Source organism: Neltuma alba, unplaced genomic scaffold (assembly GCF_004799145.2).
Source record: "Neltuma alba isolate B1F8T4 unplaced genomic scaffold, ASM479914v2 tig00005084_pilon, whole genome shotgun sequence".
Lineage (NCBI taxonomy): Eukaryota > Viridiplantae > Streptophyta > Magnoliopsida > Fabales > Fabaceae > Neltuma > Neltuma alba.
The window spans coordinates 156,620-176,872 of record NW_021633971.1 but is presented as its reverse complement, the minus strand read 5'-3'; the positions used below and the strand labels follow the sequence as shown (position 1 = coordinate 176,872).

Here is a 20,253-nt window from a genome sequence, read left to right as displayed (position 1 = left end):
AAGCTTATGGGTGAAACTGCGCTGCCTTGTATGTAACGCGCTGATGGGGCTCGTAAGTCCATTTGATTTCCAGTTGAAGGGGAAAAGGGGAAGTTTTTGAAATTGTACCAACCTTTGCTTGTTGCTTTTTTCATTCGCTTTTTGAAATGCTTCTCTGCTTTATCATCCTTTCTGATTGGGTACTATGTTAGCCTTTTCAGTTTTCCCAAAACTCTGAAAAAATTCCTTTGAGATTCATTTTACGCAATCGTACTTTTGCATTTATTACCTGTGCCTCTTCCTCAGTAACTTTACCTTGATAAGGAGGCATGCATCCCTTCATCTTAGCAAAAAGACGGAGAAAGGTATTCCCCCGTCCCTCATCGGTGTATTTACATTGAGGTTTCCTTGGTCCATGTTTGTATAGTACTGCCGATGTTTGGGTCGCGATATTACGGGCAGTCAAAATTTCTCCTACCAACTGCATGTGCGAGCAACCGTAATCGTACTTCCCAAATTGTAACGTTTTCTTTGTATGTGAAATAGTTTTGATTGTCTAGTACATATACGAGCAAGTATTACTGTATTCTACCGTTAGAAAATAGGGGTAATTTAAAGTTCTTTATAATTTTATCTGGTTGAGTTAGGTTGTTGTAGCTTTTAATTTTTAATCGGATCTTCATGATTTTATCTGATTTTCATTCAGTTTTTTAGAGTTTTTTAAGTTACCTGAAAATTCAAGGGTCTCATAAAAATATAGGTGAAATTATAAAGATTTGATGAAAAGGAAAAAAATTAGAGGGACCTAATTAAAAATAAGGGAACAAATACCTAATAAAAAAAAACTACAAGAACTTGATTGAAAATCAGATAAAATTATAAAAACTTGTAAATTAATTTGTTTTTTTCAAAAAAGATCATGTTTTTAACATATTTTCTGCAATTTGAAATTTGGATTATCATATGGTGACCCTAACCATTAATTACTAAATTGGACATGAGTCCTCGTTAATTGAATGAAAACGAGGAAGTGTTATGGTTGACTGACCAAAGAAATGAGTTTGGGTGTTTATTAGTCTTGATGAACACCGAGCGTTTATCAAATTTGGACTGTCCAAATCAAATTTGGACAGTCTAAATTTAATTTAATTTTTTTAAAATAATTATTTTAATAAGTATAAATAAAAAATAAAGATAATATCTTAACTATCATTTTTTTTAAAAAATAATTTTTTATGTTTAAAAATAATTATTTAAAAATATTAAATATTAGATCTAACTAGTGCTAGGTTATTGAAACCGGATCTTGGAAGCCTGACCCAACTAGTGCTAGATTGATAGAAATTAGTTCTGCCAAATTTTTGCATCGCGGGCCTTCATTAAGGGCCGTGGTTTATCTCTGAATTAAAAATTTGACTATAAAATTTAGAGGTTGAATTGTGCGTGTGCGTGTGCGCGCAAATGTATGTGCGCGCGCAACGGCGCAAGACTCTCAAGAATGATCTAAAGCAGAGTTTTTGTCAGCGCAAATGCAACTAGGAACCCATTTTTATTCCAAAGACTGGCTCCACTGATATTTAGAAGAAATTTAATGATTTCTTCGGCCGTCCGGTGAGTTTTGAGTCCGTCCATTCTGGTAAGGTCCAGCTACAGGGATTATAGTTTCACGTAAGTTAAAAAAAAAAAAAAACAGAGAAGAAGAAGAAGAAGATAAATATAAAATATGTCAATCAATTTCATAGAGAGAGAAAAAGGTCAATCAACAAGGCCGGTACGGCGCATTTTGCCTTTCGAATTCCGCAACTTCTCCCGTGTGCAATGCAGCGTTCCCTGGGAGGTAAAGCTCTTTCATATTGCGAGGAATGCAAATGAAGTTGCTGATAGATTAGCTAAACAAGGGATATCAGTTTCCGCCTATTTTGATGCGCGTCCGAGTAGCTTGAGAAGTCTTGTGGATACGGATTGCTTGGCATTTGATCCCAATCTAGTTTTTTTTTTTTGGGCTAAGCCCTCTGTTGTACCGGAAAAAAAAATGCAGCGTTCCCTCTTGCTTTACATTCAAGTGTGATTTTGTTTTTGGGCCCCGAAAAAAGGTTCGATTAGTTCTACGGGTCCTCCGACGTAGATTTCAGGAAAATACGTGATATTTGAGAGGGGGTGACAACCCTTGAGGATCTTCACTCGTTCAAAAAACCTAGGTTATGTTTCGTAATGGAATTCATCAAATCCTCAACAATCTGATTGGATCAAGGTAACTTTTCGAGGTCATTTTCGTATAATTCTTCTCAATTTGGTGTCTTTTGACAACCTAAGATGTGTGGTTTAGTTTATGCATTGTTTTTATTGATAATTTTTGCAGATTTCATCGGGATTGTTCGTTCTCCCACTTTGGCTCTTCTAGAAATACGGGAAAGGAAGGAAATATCTTTTCACGAGGGCAGTTGTAGCAGGGAGTACTAACATTTGAAGGTAAGCTCCCAGAACGTTCATGGGCTTCTTTCTTCATTTCCTCTGGAACTTCAATTTAAGTGCATTTATCATTTGTTCCGAGGATATTCTGAGATAGGACCATGAAGTAGCAAGAGACATGTTTAGGAGCCTCATTTTCATTGGAAATCCATGAGGTGTGATAGGAGTGGAGGGTGAAAATCATTTAGTTCTCAAAATGCAGTTGCAAGAATGTAAATGATCTCTTGCTTACTCCTGCGACTGTTGGGACTTGAGAAACAGTGTTTCTTGCGTTTCCCTATTAGGAATTCCTTGGTGGTGCCTCAATTGTTGTTGGCTTATTAGATTCCTTGATGGAAATATTTCTGACATTTTATTTGTGATGCGATCTGAGCATTTGTTTTTGTGAATGCCCATAGTTTTTTCATTCAACATTATCTACTGGGATTTCCTTGAAAATGATCCTTATCCGATTGTATTTTCTTTTCAAAAAATTTTAGTGCTATGCCTTCCTTTCCTCGGTTTTTTCATGTTGATGAAATTTCTCTATATAAATATATAATCTAAATTTCTTTAGGGCCCAGCACATGCAAGAAAGACCCCTAATTGATAATGTGGAAGTTTTTTCAAACTAGATCTGGAGATAATGAAGGGCAGGAGGAGAGCTTTCTGGGTGAGGAGTCAGATGGCTTCTGCTCCCTCTCTCCAATGCAGGTGCTCCATGTCATCAAAACCTTTTTGCACTAATCTAAAGGTTTTGGGTGTTATTGTAGTCTACCAACTCTAACTTATGCTGCTTTTTGGACTTTGACTGGACAGAGAGTTTATGGATTCGCTGCTTGTTTGATTGCTGGTCTGGTTTGCATGTTGGTGGTAAGAGAAATTTGGTGATGTTTTCTCCGTTGTGTACGTTAATTAGCTCAAACTGTTTCGGTCTTCTAGATCTTGGTCGGATAATGCACTGATGGACCATACTCTTGACCGTAACAGAATCATGGTTGTGCCACGCATGAATCATAATAGACTTCCTGCTTCTTGTAAGCATTATTGAGATTTGTCCCTTGCTGGTTTTTCTATTAATAATTGACTTTTTCTACCACAGTTAGCGTTAATCAACAATGCCCTTTCCCCTTTCTCTAGACATAGGTACATTTTATTGGCTACCAACCATCTGGTAATCAGCATAACTGACTAATCCGAATTCAAGCTGGCTCAAGCCTCAAATGGGGAGAAGCTCTCCAAGCTTCTTCTTTTTTCCCCCCTCATATTCACAAGTCTTTAACTTAAGACCTTTTCTGAGAAGTGTTAAATCCCATGCTACTCATCTCAGCTGCTGCAAGTGGCATAAATTCATTTTTAAATTTACAATAGATGGTAGTGTCAAAGTACACTTCAAATGAATTTTAGATATCTGCTGTAATAAATTCGCAACAAATGTTAAAGCTTACAATGACATGACTGTCAAATGAAAGATTTCTTTTCATTTCCTGGTTGAGTGCCAGTTGAAAGGAAGCTGTTTGTGAAAACTGGCTTCAAGGGAAACTATTTTTGCAAGTTGCACGCTAATGCTATCCCAAATATAATATAAAAATATATATATATATATATCTGGCTGATAAATTTTTTCAGTTCAGCAAAAACCTTATATCATCAGTATAATTCAACTTTTATTATTTTATTTTGGTTTGCAGTCAATAGTTGTCTTTGCGAAACCCATCAAATTTGCGGTATTGTTCACCTTTGGCAACCTGTTAGCAATTGGAAGGTTGGTGCAATCCCCCTCTTATTGATATATGAGAGTATAAAAATAGTTTATCTGGAGTTAATGCAGGCAAGAAAACACTCAAAACTTGGAAATGTCCTCAGTAATCTATTTAACCATTTGTAGATTATTTTTTTAATATACCTGGCAGCACAGCTTTCCTGGTAGGACCTGCACAACAACTAGGAATGATGTTTGACCCTGTCCGCCTGGTTGCAACAGCCATATACCTTGGATGTGTAGTTATAGCGCTTCTTTGTGCTCTTCTGGTAAGTTTCTTGATCTTTGACGTCAGATGCATGGATGTGTATGTCTAGATAAATTTAAAATGTTGCATTTTTTATTTAATGCTCCTTTATAATTTGCTACTGTACAATGAATGGGATAGGCAAGAAAGCCTGCTCAATGTTTTTAACTCGTCTATTTCCAGTCCGTCAGTACATCTTTACCGATTTATTTTTATTAATAACATGAAACCTCCCTTCATAAATAACAATATGTTGCTTCGTACTCTATATCTTCGAGTTCGTTTGGCATACTGTACCTAATTAAATCCCATCCCCCCTGTTTTGTAGATCCGCAGCAAGGTTCTAACAATAATTGCTATCATAGGCGAGATATGTGCGCTCATATGGTAAGTTTGCCTTCAATAGACCTGCTTTGCCTGACATGAATTTTGTGGTACCAAAGCCATTTTCTCAAATGAACAGCGTCTCAAAATGAACTTATTTTCTTGATGTAGAATTTCAGTGGGGATAATTTACTGGCTGGTGTTAATTGCAGGTACAGTCTGAGTTATATACCTTTTGCTCGGAGAATGGTATCTGAGTTGATGGTCCGTTTATGTGACACTGAGCTATGAAAATATGCGTCAAGAAATTTTTTTCGATGCGGCCTCTTGTAGACTTCATCAAATGTGTTAAATATGTGGAGTTGATCTGATTGAGCATTTGGTTGGTATTTTCATATGGTTATTACAAACGTCAAATACCAGATTTTGTACCTACGAGGATTTGTGTTCTATGCTCCTGTTCATTTTCCCTTTCTTGTTGCTATAATGTAATTAAAAATATTTGAAAGGGATCGTTCGACCCGGAAAAAGAAAAGGGTAGTTTGTGGATCAGGTCATCAGGAATCACCAATTGAAAATGTGTTGTGAACTTATGATCGCCAGATGTTAAATTGCATCGTTGACAGGAGCATGCCTTGTCGGCTTGTCTTTTAACGAGAAATGAAGACTAGATGGTCTAGGACCAATAAACCATTTCTGTTCTTTTCAATGTTTTTTGTTTCAGATTTTTTGGTGGGATGAGATAGAAACCAATGCATGGGCTTGCTTGTCACAAGAAGAAAACAGAAATTTCATGCGCTCCATCTATCGCATGCGCTGAGCCGTCCTCCCTCGGTTTTTAACCATACCTTGGGTCTTTTTGGTACGTTTGTACTGTGTTTTCTGATTTAGGGGGTGTGGTTCAAGTCAGACTTAAAAGTATTTTTATGTAAATTGTGATAATTTCTCGTATTATTTCTTATATCATAAAACTACTTTTAAAATTTTAGTTTGGTTTTTATTTAAATACCCTCTTAACTTAACAATGCTCCCCAAATTCCTGCATCAGCGTAACGGACTGTTTTTGTGTTCAGATCATAATTTTTGACTGGGGTAAATCCGGTTTCTCATCATTGAACCGACCTTTGACCCAGAAAGAGGAGGGAAATGAAGAGAATTAGGGTTTATTTGGTATAAGGAAAAATAAAAAGAGGGAAAGATAGGAAAAGTTTTAATAAACTCGCTTTAAAAAAAACCAGGGTTAAAAGCTTTTAATTAATTTTTATTACTCTTTTATATTATTTTTTATCTTTATTAAAATTTTAAAATCCCATTTCTTCCCTTATCCTCCTCTTCATTTTTCTTGTACCAAGTAGTACTTTGAAGGACAGGCAGAACCTGAGATTACAAACAAAATTAAATTCACGGCACCAGCTTCCGCTCCCCCATGTTAATCAAAATATTTTGTTGGGTTGGTCAAGCTCACAAATTGCAGTGAAAATAATGAACAAGCAAACGGCAAGCTTTTCTTTTTCTTCCTTTTTCTTTAAACGACGCCTGACGAGCCCTACAGATTGAAAATGAGAGGTCTTACTGGCCTCAATCCACCAACCCCACAGTTCAAGTACCGTCGCTGTGCGTGCGTGTATGTCGGCTAGGTGGTGGGCGTGTGCCTCTTTCGGGGCTGCTAGTTGCCACCTACCCCCCCGCCCCCCGGGGGATCATAAAAGCTTAATGATGCGTCTTAATATTTCTTTTGCTAAAACATAAGTATTTTCTTATTAGAAGTAATCTTATTAGAGACACTGTCAGGCACTAAATATAGACACCTCTCTCAATAGAAATTTAAATCTTGATTCACCACGTTATGGAAAACCAGTACCTTCTGTTAGACTCAACTTCTTGGTTGCGTTTTAATATTTCATTCTTCACCACCTCACTTACTAGTTACCTCACAGCGTGGCACAAGCCCACCACTTGACTTCACTCTTCATCACGTGCCTGCCTGCAACATTGTCTGCGCTCTCTTCCCTTTATTTATTAATGTGGCTCCAAAGTGGGCCACCACGAAAGCAGGTGGGTCGCTCTTTCGGCCCCTTCTTAAAACTAATTCCGCTTATATAACTTGCAACCCACTTCTCCATTATTTTTCGTCCCTCGTATGTATAATCGAACGGCATCTCGACAAAAGCTTCGCTCCTGCATCCTTCTTCTCTTCAGTGGAAATGGTTGTTACATGGCGTTGTTAGCCTCCAAATATAATTCTATTTAGGCGCAGCCCGTCGTTATGATTCCCTGGCCCCTCTTCCATTACTAGACGTCACCTCCTCTCTTTTTTGCCTTGGTTTGTCCTTGTTTAATGTTCAGATCATCAATTGCCATCACTTTTTCGGTTGTACTGGTATTTTATGTGAAAATTAATCAACTAGAAGAGAACGTGGTCTTGACTAACTAAAAGATAGAAGCACCGTGAAACACAAAAGCCACTCATGATTGTTCCACGGAGAAAGAAGGCATGAAAGGAGAGGAGGCAAGATATTCGATACTCACTTTTGCGTTTTGTTAAGTGGTAACCGTAATAATTCGTGGTGGGGAATTGGGTTGGTGAAACAGTCAATATCCCTCGTGATGATTTCGAATCCACTTTAATCCGAATACTTCGAATTAAAAACTGGAGAGAAAATCAGGGGACAGTGGTAAGTAGAGGCACGAAGGTCCACCTCATTCATATGGTTTTCATAATTTGCCAGCTGCCCGCTGATTGTAGTGTGCAAGTGAACGGTCAATCAACTAACCACGCATAAGCAACCTACCCCCATCTAACCCCTACTTCGGCTAGAAGCCGTCCCCGCCCTGTTTCAAATCAACACTTCATTCCAACAGGTCTGGCTGTAACAACTGGTTCGGTTCTTGTATTTAGCTAAATTACTTGCTTATAAAATTGTATGGAACTATTATTATTGACACGTAATTAATAATGATAGTTTGAGAATGAATAATAATTAATTTAGAAAAACAAACTTTCCATCTAACCTTTTGTATTTTGCCCGGTTCTTTTTTCATGGTAGGCGGGACAACGGTTGGTGGCGTTCGTATAATATATGGTGGTTCTTTTGTTCGATTCTTGAAAATGCTTTATTTTTAGTCTAAATTCGAAATTCGAAGACTTCTGCTTTCTTTTCCCAACCATAGGGTCACGTCCCATGGATTAAATTAAGAGTGAAAGAATGTAAAGTCATCCGCACGAGACACCTCATGCCCCAACGAGCACAAATAAAAAAAAAGACAGCGCAGGCCCCAGGAAAATAATGTCCACAAACGACAAATTAACTTTTACTTAATTCTTTGTGAGATCTGGATTAGTGCATCTGAATACGTTGACATAAATGGGATTTAGCCTCTGATGTGCAGTCCCGCTTTTTGACAATTTCTCTCTCTCTCTGTTTTTTTTTTTTTGGGTCAAAACAATTCTAATTCTAGTGTGCGATTGAACAAGCTTTCTTGACATCATAAACTAACATACACATAGGATGTCCAAGTTGGGAATGGCAGCAAAGCTTGATTAAAAACAGGAAAGAGAATAAAGGACATCACGTCTTAATTCAAAATACTGCTCAACCTACATTTTATACTAGTAATTTCACTTTGTTGTGCATTACTTATTATTAAATCTAACTTAATCTAATATAGGACATCAATTCAGCTTTACTCATCCTTGGATGCCCTAACAATCTCCATTTTAGATGTTTCACAATTCCTTGTTTTCGTAATCAAGGTTAGTCCCAGATTTTGAGCTTCAAACATGCATGTTATTACAGAATTCCAAGGTCGTCGATCTTTACATATTTAGCGGAATTTGATTTTGATGCCACTTGTTTAAAAGGAGGACTTGGAATGAAAACAAGAGGAGAAAATAAATGGACAATAAAAAGTGAGGATGGCATGTCTTAACTCGTAAGTTTGATACTGGAGTTTATGGATCCTTCTATTTTATTTTTTATTACTTACTACCTCCAGTCCTAATTATAAGAGCTAGTTGACTAATTTGAAGAGATTAAAAAAACAAGTTAAGTTAGTTATTTGTAATAAATAGGTACTATATTTCCTAAAATATCCTTGCTAATCAAGCTTATTGACTAGAACTATTATTATTAGAGGGGCTATCTTGGAAAAAAATGCAAACTATAAGAAACAAAATAAATTGGGGTCTTATAATTAAGATCAAAATAAAAGTCAAATAAGATCTTATATTAAGAACTGGAGGTAGTATTAAATTATTTTTTTCTAACAAATGGGAATTTAAATCTATTGACATTTAGAACTTTTAACAAATGGCCATTTTTTAAATACGAAAATGGCAATATTTTTCTTACGTACGACAACGGAATATGGAACGTCACATTCATTAAAATCTACTTAAAAGGTAGTTTGATTGGTTTTTATTTTAGTCCTAAATATAATACCTTAATCTGTCTTATTTTTCATATTTATTTATTTTTTTAAAGTAGTCCTTGTAATAATAGCAGTTCTAACCAATATAGTTGATTAACAAAAATATTTTAAGAAGTGTAACAAATATTTATTACAAATAACTAACTTGACTAATTTTTTTTAATATATTTAAATTAATTAACTAGTTCTTATATAAAAGATAAAAAATAATACTCCTCCGGTCCTAATTATAAGACCCAATTGACTTATTTGAGGAGATTAAGGAAGTAAGTTAAGTTGGTTATTTATAATAAATAAGAGTTGTTATTCCTAAAATATCCTTGCTAATTAAGTATATTGGCTAAAACTATCATTATTAGAAGGATTATCTTAGAAAAAAATGCATAAATATAAGAGAGAAAATGGATTGGGTCTTATAATTAGGACCGGAGGAGTAGTATATACCGGGTGCTTTCCCAATTAATTTCGTTCTGTTTTTGGTTTGCTGGCATACATTACAGCAAACATGGCCCTTAGAATGAGTGAAAGAGTAAAAGTAGTGAAAGCCTCAAGTCAAGGGAGCTCCTCAACTAACCAAACGGCCAGTTGCAGTGCATTAAGTGACCCATTTAGGAACTTTGACTTGACCCCACATCTTTTCTTTCTAGCAATAATTAAAATAAGCTCATCCCGCCATCACCATCCCCGACCGAACTCCCAGACGCGAAGACATTTTTTGGTAATTTGAATGTGCAACTTGCCCTGGCCGACGATGTCGTGTCGTGAAAGCCGCAACCTCGATCTCTGTCAAAACCTCATACCACATTAGTATATTGCAGATTCAATGTCTATATGTCAGAAAGCAATTTTTTAAAGAGGGAGAAAAACGCATTCAACCGCTTCGAGATGCCGCATTTGATCCCTCGAGTTGATATATTTTGGCTTATTAAACTACCACTCGGTATAATAATCCATGTCCGACGTTAACAAGTTAAAACTGCTTTGTTTTTTCCTTTTATTTCTCCCCCACGGTTTTGCTCTGAGAATAGATTTCAACTGATCTACCCCTGTGCATGCCGCCAGTCTACTCTCTCTATGAATATAATATACAGAGTGTGCATATGTGTATAATATGGGTTCAACTTTTTTCTTGCATGTTCTCCTTCTTTCTTTTTTGTTCAATTGACTTCACATGCATGCACGAGATGTGAAAGGGACCACCAATAATTGCAGTCATATTCAGATGGGGCGGCTCAGGTGGGGTACCGTCATGTCTCAGTTTCAGCGGGTTTGTGTAAATTCCAAAGGCCAGCAACAGCAACAAACGCATCTTCAAATCAGTATATGCACAAACGCCAAAAATGAACCAATAATCAGAGAGCGAGTGGCAAAGGCCCTTTCTCTCGCCAATTCGCTAAGATATATACTTGCCCCCGGCCGCCCCGGTTTTCTTCGATTTATCCGCCATCATGCCAACGTGGTGATTTTTCGCTTCACAAGGCGCTCTCTGATCTGTTCTCCACACACTTACTACAAACCTACGCACACGGCAAATTTTAGTGTTTTCACTTTTCAAAGACGCATGATGTAAAATACAAATTTTCTGTGTTTTTACTGTTACACACACATGTAATTTTCCTAAGATAAAAAAGAAAAAAAAAACAGAAGTTATCAAGCAGTAAGATATATAGGCATCAAAATCCCAAAAACACTGCTTAATTATGAATAATCACCCACAAATGAGATTTATTGATTAAACTGGCACTACCTCTGCTTGATGTGAAATCGCGCCCTTATTAACTAAACCAACTTTTGGTTGGCGCGTATAAACTATCCCCTTTGGAAGATAGTTAAATACGACAAGGGACAATGGGGTCCCAGGATTGATATTTTTCGAAAAAAAATAGTGACACGGGGCCCCAGAATTGTTATTTTTTTAATCTACACAGTGACATGCATAAATGCGCCAAAAATGATGAAAAAACGTATAAATTAATTAAATTTGTCTTGAAGCAGCTGCTGCCTGCTGATGCCAACTCGTGATTGGGAATACAATGGTATTTGGAAATTGGAAAATAAAGAAGGATTATTGTTACGGTAATGGATGGCAACTTAACTTCGTTACTTATTATAAGAGACGAATAATCGAATTACGTTAATAAAAAAACAGTTAAAATTAGCTAAAAATAATTAAAGTGTAAAAAGTATAATTTTTTCCCAAGAATACCCTCATTAATTAAGAGAGAGCATGAGAGAGAACAATTAAATTATTAAAAGAAAGAGAAGTGGAAAGGAGAGAGGGTGTGAGTTTGAGACAAAATAAATATGGGTAAAATAGGAAATTAACACAAAAAAGTAGAGACAACTTTTAAGTGTCTCTTATATATAGGAACATGCCATAAGTATCAAATATCTCTTATAATAAAGAACAGACTGAGTACTAAATATTAGATGCGCAGCCTGCATGTGGACAGCTTTCCAACTGTATGTCAATCTGGCATCCTCACTCCCAATCTAAAAACCCGACAGTGCTTCAGGCTTTAATAAAATGGGCAAAATCAACAATGCACCCCAACTATGCAATCTTGTTATTTAAACTTCAAATTTAAATTATTATGATGCAGCCGTGCGTTGCAACATTATTGTCCTAGCTACCCCCAATTTGTTTTTTTAATCTCTACCTGCGCAACATAGATTATTTGAAAAACAAACTTCAAATTATCGAATCACCATTTTTTTTTTAATTTCAAAAACCATCGCGTGGGGGTTTATTTCTTAGCATCCGCACTAGTCCCGTTTAGAAGATACTCCGATCGAGTTTAAAAAGAAAATAATAATGTAAAAATAATTCAATTTAGAGAAGAATATTAATCTTTTTTTTATCAGATGCCAGATTTTTTAACGCCGTGTTCCTCAAGAATCTTAACGTTTCTTTGATATTGGTGAATTAAAATATGGGTGTGATGCTCTTCGTTAGTGGAGGATCTGGTCCAATCCTTTTACACACACACACACACAATTTGGATCAGATTGCACGATGGCACGAGAGACGGAAATTTTCAAACCGTAATAAACAAGATGGCGTGAGAGACGGAAATTACAACATTGGGTTGCCATTTTAAAACATTTTTTCTTTTTCGGAGAAGCGTCCAAGAGTACTATGATTTTCTTAATAGAAATCAGGTAATTTATAATTCTGGAATCCCCACACCGTACCCCCGGGCTTCTGTTTTAGATTAGTAATTTGATAGATAATGTAACTTAAGTTATTGTCTTTCTTGCAGTTATAGTATCGTGTCGTGGTTAAAACACAGGTATATATACTTGTTACTGAACTCTCTTTTCCTGGTGCTCATTAAGCATATATGGGGCAGGGGCACATGATAAGGTTGGCCAACAAAACAAGCAAGCAGTAATAAAATATACGGGTTGTCGGATTTACAAATCTTTTTTCCTTGCAACGGAAAAGGGGTATCGGGTTCACTAATACTCCGTACAAAGATTAATACTTTTCGAGATCTGCTAACTAAACAAAGAGAAGTTATTCTAAAAATGACGACAAAAAAAAAGGTTAATATAATTTTTTATTCTTTAAATTTATCCTATTTCGGTTTCTCAAATTTAAAACCATGGGTTGTGGTGATAAAATGGTCCGAATTTTTATCGAATCATAGGAATTAATGTTTTAAGTGAAAAAAGGCTTGAATGATGAAAACCTATAATTTAAAATTTAAGAAATAAAAAAATAAAAACAAACTTAATAGACTAAAAATTATATTAATCCTGAACCTATGATTACAATCACGATGCCTTGGAGTTAAGCAAATGAACCCCAGTACATATCACACGTGGACACTGCCGCCTTCACGCATGAAATTACCAATTCTAACCCATACACACACACACTGAATATCACACTCTACCCATCTCCTGTTAACTCCCCTTCCGCTCTGTACGTGGAGATGAGACCTGCATTGGCGAGGCCGGAACGAGTGCCAACAGTCCCAAGGTGATGGCACGTATGCAGTGTTTCGGAACATAATTAGTTGATTCCCTCCATATTTGAAATAATATATATATGTATATATATCTTGGTTGAGAAAAGTCACGTGTTTCTTCAAGATGGAAGATATTTTCTGAAATTTTAAGCGCAGTTAATATCCTTTTACCCAATAGTGGTATTGAAATTGGCTGCCCCTCGTTTTTTCTGCTTCACTGTCATCATGGTCACCACCAATCCTTAACACACAACAATTTTATGATGGCAAAAGAAAATTACAAAACAATCTAACTACTCCGCGCGAATTAAGGAAAATAATTAAAAGTAGCTTGGATTATCAAAGTTGTCGAAAACTATCACTGCTTTTCTAAACTATCCTAAAAAATTAATCTATCTTAATTATTTTTACATCAACATTTTTCTCCGCAACACAATAATTAAGAACATCTGCCAACAAAAAGATTTCAGTGTTATTAACTTTTACAAGGCACCTGATATTTAGTACTATCTCCTGATTTTAATAAAAAGGTAAGCTGTTTAATTTGAGTATATTAAGAAATCTTGTTAGCTTAGTTATTTGCACTAAATATATGTTATCTTTCCTATAATACTCTTGCTAATAATGTCTATTAGCTAGAAGTACCATTTGATGGATTATGAGGACTGCTTTAAAAAAACAGATAAATATAAAAAATAAAATGAATCGGATTATTATATTTAAAATCAAATTAAATGTTACACTAATTTTTATGGTGGTATTATTAAACTTGTTAGGATTTGGCTTATATGATTGAATGACCAGAAGGGGCATAGAGCATGCGCTTGTGTGCTGCGAGGAGATAAAATAAGGCGAGTCACGTGAGGGCCATCGAATGCCAGGAGGTAACATCACAAATGTCAAATGCGTCTCGGGGTACCGAGAGACGTTAACGTCTCTAGGGGCAGGCTCAATGAAGAAGAAAGTTCCGGCTTCATTTTCTTACTGATGGCGGCCCCGGCTCTTCTCTCCAAATCGTCAATATTAATACACGGAGCTGTTGGAGCAACAGAATCAAACATTTATTGAAAATTATTCTATATATATAATGTCACTTACGATGCATTAATATCTGCGCTTCGCTCCTTCAGATGTTCAAGGTTTTGCAATATGGACTATGAGTGGTGGGGTCAGTGGGGGCGAGGGCGAGGGAAGGAGATTTGGGACGTGAAGCGGGCGTGTCCGAATGAACTCGCGAGGGGGGGAATGCCTCCTCACTTAGGGGTGAGCAAAACCGAACCGTAACCCAAAACCGAACCGAACCGAATTTAATTTCGGTTTTTCGGTTCGGTTATTTCGGTTTTCGGTTATATATTCGGTTTTTATTTTTTAAACAATTCGGTTTCGGTGTTCGGTTCGGTTAGTAAAAAAAATTCGGTTATAACCGAATAACCAAAATAAATATATTATATATTTATATTTAATAAATATTATTATAATAAATATATATGTGGGTATATGTGAACTTTTTAAATATATTTATATTCAACAAATATGATTATAATAAATATTATTATAATAAATCACATTGAATGATGAAATATTTATTAATTAATGGTTATAATTGTGTTTTATTATTATTTTTAATTTAAAATTATTTTTTATATTTATATATTTCGGTTAATCGGTTAACCGAACCGAAATTTTCGATTAATTCGGTTTCGGTTAGTTCGGTTATTCGGTTTCGGTTCGGTGTTTAAAATTTACTCTATTCGGTTATTCGGTTAATTCGGTTATCACCGATAACCGAACCGAAAAACCGAATGCTCACCCCTGTCCTCACTCCTCCCTCTCGAATCTCTCTTGTCCCCAATGACATCAGCAAGGAAGGGTAATCGCTCATTAAAATCAGATCTACCAACGTGGTTCTGTCGGTGACGCGTGTCTCATTTTGGTTTGCTCATTCTACCCTTTTTCTCTTTCCTCCGCCTCTTACTAGCTGGACTGTCTCCACTCAACGGCCCCCCTTCCAACCGTTGACTGCCTCACTGCCCTGTCCTTTTTCTTTTCTTTTTTTGCTTCCCAAATTGTTTATTTCCGATTTCAAGAATTCCCAGTTTTGCTTCCCAATGCGTATTTTCTCGTAGTCCGGATTAACGTGACACTTGTCAGGGGCATCCCCAAATATGTCATTTCAAATCTCCCCGGCCTCACATGGGCAAATCCTTTCCTGCCAAAACAGAGAGAGCGTTCTTCTTTTTGCCAACTGCCACCTAACGTCACCTTGATTTTTTTGAGCCGAAAACCTCACCTTGAAAATCAAATAGTCTCTTTTTTAATCATTTTTAATTTTTTCTATTAAAAAAAGTCCGGATTATTTAGTCGTAGTCATTATCCTGACTCACCATTTACGTCAAAAGGGTAGATTACGGACGAGGTTTTTATCCTTGCTGATCCTGCATTGACAATATAATAGACAAGTCCAAACTAAATTATCGTCCGGTTTTTAATATATAATTTAATTATTAAGTTTATAAAACATATTTTTTATATTTATTAATTTTTTTAAATTACCCTTATAGATACTCCCTCAATCATAATCAAGCAAGTGAGGGAGGAATAATATTAAGAAAGATGATTATGATATTTAAAAAAAAAATATATCATATTTTTTTAATAATTAACTTACCTAACTTTCTTAATATAATTAAATTAGTTAAATAAATATTATATTAAGTAGTAAGAGTTTGAATATCAAAAATATGTCGTTGTTAGGAGATATGAGTGAGTTATTGAAAGGTTTGTGCGGCGAGAGAAGCGGCATCAATAACAGGATTAGGTGCGATTTAACAGCGTTGGAAGGGCAAAATGTCGACGCAATGGGGTCATCAATCCATGCCATTGAGTTGTAATTTGAATTTTGAGCCATCGAGGACAAAAATTGCCAAGCCATTTGATTGCGGCCGCTCTCGAATCAATATATATCCTCTTCCTCAAATCTTATCCGGCTGTGATAAGAAGGGCCTAATTAACCTACCGTCATCGTACCGTTAATTAACTGCTTAAGTTGTTTGTTGCTATTTCAATGTTTGAATTACCTAAATATCAGCAAATCTTACTAATATCTTCAAGCTATCAGATATATGAATCCTCTTGATTCGCGCAACGCGCACGGAAGGATCCGACTTATTTCGATAGGTTGAGATAATCCGGGGAATCTTATTAAAACAAAAAAAGGATAATCCCGGGGAAAAACTGAAAAGGGCATAAATAATAATGACGCATGACAGTTGGGAGGAGCGAGCGACAGAGCGACAACACCAAGTGGGCTCCACATCCCTCCTTTTCACCGTGCGATCAAGCCCCTGGCTGCGCGAACCTTTGAATTTTGATAACAAGGAGTCCTTATAAGTTATAAGCGTGTTTGCAAAAAAGCGCCTTGTCTATTGCCAATCTGCTTATTAGATCCTTCCTTTCCTGCTTTCATTTTTTGACCCCAATCATCCTAAAAGGTACTTTTAACCTGCCTGTTATTGCAGTTCCTGGTCAAAATCCTTGCTTATTGCCACTGCAATTGGTTCGTGATGTATCGTGTTTTCTAGAATTATTTGAGGAGCTCGCGAGTCCCCTTTTTTAATTTGTCGAATCAAAATTAATACCTAAAAAATGTGTGGGGTATATATATACATGTACATATATTTTTCCAGTCTTTAATATAATACCTATTTAACTAATTTGATTATATTAAGAAAATTAGTTAATTATTAGAAAAGTGACATTTTTCTTAATATCCCATCTCTCTTCTACTTGATTATGGTTGAGGGAGTATCCATGTGGATAATTTAAAAAAAATTAATAAATATAATAAATGAATCTTATATTTAAGATCAAAACCAACTCAAGAATTGAATCTTATATTAAAAACCGAAAAAGTATATATTTAAAAAAAGTTGAGCTACATGCGGTGTCAGCAATGGAAAAATATCACAGGCGTGCGTGACTTTCCACTATTGTGACTTGGCAAAATTTTCACACCCCCTGTTTAGGCGATTACCAGTTTACCAGAGGAAATTGCAGGTTTTTAGTTCATTTTGTACCTTATCGGAACTGTTGGCCTCACCCTTCACTTACACAACTGGCCGCGTATTAACATTTTGAATTAATTATAATACAAAATATATGTTTCGTCACTCGTAACGTCACCGCACAGCGTCCATGTCTCATTCTCACCTACCCAACTTGCTTCGCAAAAAATCCCCATAACTGGTGAAAATGCGATCTCATCAAATTTTAATTTAATTCTAATTCTAACTTTAACGGGTCACCTTCGTCACTCTATTCGGGAATTCCACGCTTCTACAGAATACATGTATATTTTTATCATACATGTTTATATCCTTGCCTCGTCACATAAAAACAATATATTAGTTTTTAGGCCTTTCTTCAACTTTAACGATATATCGACAGCAATAATTCATATCATGGCATGCGGGAAATAATTAATTTACCCATTGCACTGCGATTAGATGGCAAGCGCACATGGATAACACGGCTCGGGTTTTTCCTCATGAATGGTACTCTTTCGGTCTTTTTGAATTGGTTTTGGTTTCAAATATAAGACTCATTTTTTATATTTATCAATTTTTTCTAAATTACTCCTATTAATACTCCATCAGCTATAATCAAGTAAAAGAGGAAGATGGGGTATTAAGAAAGATGATTATGGTATTTTAGGAAAAACATGTCACATTTCTCATAATTAACTAACTTATCTAACTTTCTTAATCTAATTAAATTAGTTAAATGGATCTTATATTAAGAACCGGAGGAGTATAAAATAATTACTAACTTATAATCTCAACTCAATAACGTACCAGTAAAAGGTGTGTTTTGATTAGCATTCGGTAAAATAAAACTTGAATAAAACTTACTTCTGAATATGATTCTGGACCGAATTAATTTGATCAGGATGTAAATTAAAAGTGCGTAAGAGCCGCTTACAAGTTTATTATAATATTCCTCCGGTCCTTAATATAAGACCCATTTAACTAATTTGATTAGATTAAGAAAGTTAGGTAAGTTAGTTAATTATAAGAAAAGTGACACATTTTTCCTAAAATACCATAATCATCTTTTTTAATACCCCCTCTCTCTTCTATTTGATTATGGTTAAGGGAGTATCTATAGGGGTAATTTAGAGAAAATTGATAAATATGAGAAATGGGTCTTATATTCAGGACCAAAACCAACTCAAGAATTGGGTCATATATTAAGGACCGGAGGAGTACTATATTTTACTGCATTCAGCATTTGAATTTTTTCAGTGACTTTTTATAGACCACAGCAAAAAAATTGAGAGATGGACCATATTATTTATTTATATACTTTAAATGCGGATCTTATTGTGTGTTTTATAAAATATGCCAAATGAATATGCTGGTGATGGCTAATCAATGTCAGCAATACCAGCTATTACCTCCGGTCCTATTTATAATTAGGACCGGAGGTAGTATAAAATATATTAAAAAAAACTGTACTGTCTACAAATCATTTACAACGTAATTTCCATCTTAAACCACCTATTTATATAGAAAAAATGCCTAACCAGTTATAGGAAGAACGCATGCTTCCAACCTTCCGCGGTTGAAACAATGCAAAAGATTCATATACATGCGTATATTTAATTAATGTAAATATATTAATAATGCTAGATAAAATAGTTGGTTACGACAAATATGACCCGATCTCTTTAAAATATTCTTATATAATATTAAATTGAGTTAAGGCACATTTAACACTCCCAAATATTGCCTTTAGTGTATTTAGCATCCTAAAATATTTTTTAAATGCGATCAACACTTTAAAATTTTTTTTTGTCCTAGACGCACAAAAAATATTTTACGATACTGAACACACATAAAAAAAATACTTTAAAAGTTGTATGCACCAAAAAATATCTCGTGATTCTATACTTATTTAAAAAAAATACTTTAGGATGTTTTGATTCATTTGAGAAAATATCTCGAGATGATGAATGCACCTTAACTCTATAAAATTATATATTACTTCATAAGTAAAATAAATTAGTTTAAAAAAAACAATGAATATGCTAGAAAAAGTGGACCGAGATCCGTTTAAACCAAAATCAGCATCCAAAGTACTTTACATTGAAAAATATTGCCTAAATATATTAGGGGGAAAACAGATTGCTATACAAATTATTATCAAATCTTAATTGCACCCTAGTTGGGGGGAAAAAAAACTTAATTACCCCCAAACTTTTGATTATATAGTCCTTGACCCAAACCATTATGCAACGAAAAAAATATGTATATAAATAATAAATTAAGATTTTATAAGCACATTTTTTATGCCTACATCTTAGAGAAGCCATTATTAATCTTTATAAAAATGTAAACACGTGTAAAAAGTCCTATCGATTCTCATTATTTATGAATAATACAGTTTATTTTCCAGATTTTGTACCCACTTTGGTTGATTTAGATTTTTTAAGAAGTATAATTTATGAAATATAATTCTAAATATTTTCAGTTTGGAGGTTAATTAGGAAAAGTTACAAAGAATGATCAGGAAAAATAATGACAATAACTATTTTTTTAGAAGCTAGTAATATTTGGATTAGATTTGTTGACAATATGAAATATCATACAGTTACTATCTTACCTCTATGACTTAAACAAATCAAATAATTTAATAACAACCATAGATTGATGTTTTAGAGAAGAAAAATAAGAAAGAACCTTTCACCGGGGGGAAAAAAAAGGAAAAAAAGAAGAAGAAAACACGAATGCAGATGCGTACAGACTCTCCAAAGCATCGGGCCGGGGGACCGAGGGCGAGGCGGAGATGGTGGGTCGCAGAGGCGGCTTCAGCTGTAAAAAGGGGTCGAAGTCGAAGGAAGGATTGCTGTAGTGTTAAATGGCGCACAACTCTCGCTGGGGCCCGCCGGGAGCGGTTGTCGCGTGCCGCATAGAGGTGGCTCACACGTGGCAACCCTTTCCTATTAATATTATTTATAGTAAGTCGGACTTGGTAATTCCACAAGCCATCTTGGTGGGCCCCACCCTGTTACCCTCCTTTCTCCT

At 35.4% G+C, this 20,253-nt stretch overlaps 1 protein-coding gene across 2 annotated transcripts; it reads left to right on the top strand.

Moving 5' to 3' along the window:
- The first annotated feature begins 1,577 nt into the window (after window positions 1–1,577).
- Window positions 1,578–5,543, top strand: LOC114746717 (vesicle transport protein SFT2B). 2 transcript variants are annotated; one of them, XM_028934993.1, is made up of 8 exons: window positions 1,578–2,230; window positions 2,339–2,448; window positions 3,005–3,141; window positions 3,247–3,300; window positions 4,119–4,192; window positions 4,341–4,458; window positions 4,765–4,823; window positions 4,973–5,543. In XM_028934993.1, the coding sequence occupies exons 3-8, from the start codon at window positions 3,040–3,042 to the stop codon at window positions 5,049–5,051; spliced, it is 486 nt and encodes a 161-aa protein (XP_028790826.1). In that variant the 5' UTR covers window positions 1,578–2,230; window positions 2,339–2,448; window positions 3,005–3,039; the 3' UTR covers window positions 5,052–5,543. The 2 variants fall into 2 exon arrangements, with proteins under 2 accessions (XP_028790826.1, XP_028790827.1); XM_028934994.1 differs by having other exon boundaries at window positions 1,580–2,230; window positions 3,063–3,141.
- Window positions 5,544–20,253: the final 14,710 nt, after the last annotated feature.

What these genes read in the sequence shown, in the direction of transcription:
- LOC114746717 (XM_028934993.1), top strand. Translation starts at nt 3,040, where the DNA reads ATGTGGAAGTTTTTTCAAACTAGATCTGGAGATAATGAAGGGCAGGAG. An exon ending in GCTCCCTCTCTCCAATGCAG is followed by an intron (nt 3,142 to 3,246) that starts GTGCTCCATGTC and finishes TTGACTGGACAG; the next exon opens with AGAGTTTATGGATTCGCTGC. An exon ending in GTCTGGTTTGCATGTTGGTG is followed by an intron (nt 3,301 to 4,118) that starts GTAAGAGAAATT and finishes TTTGGTTTGCAG; the next exon opens with TCAATAGTTGTCTTTGCGAA.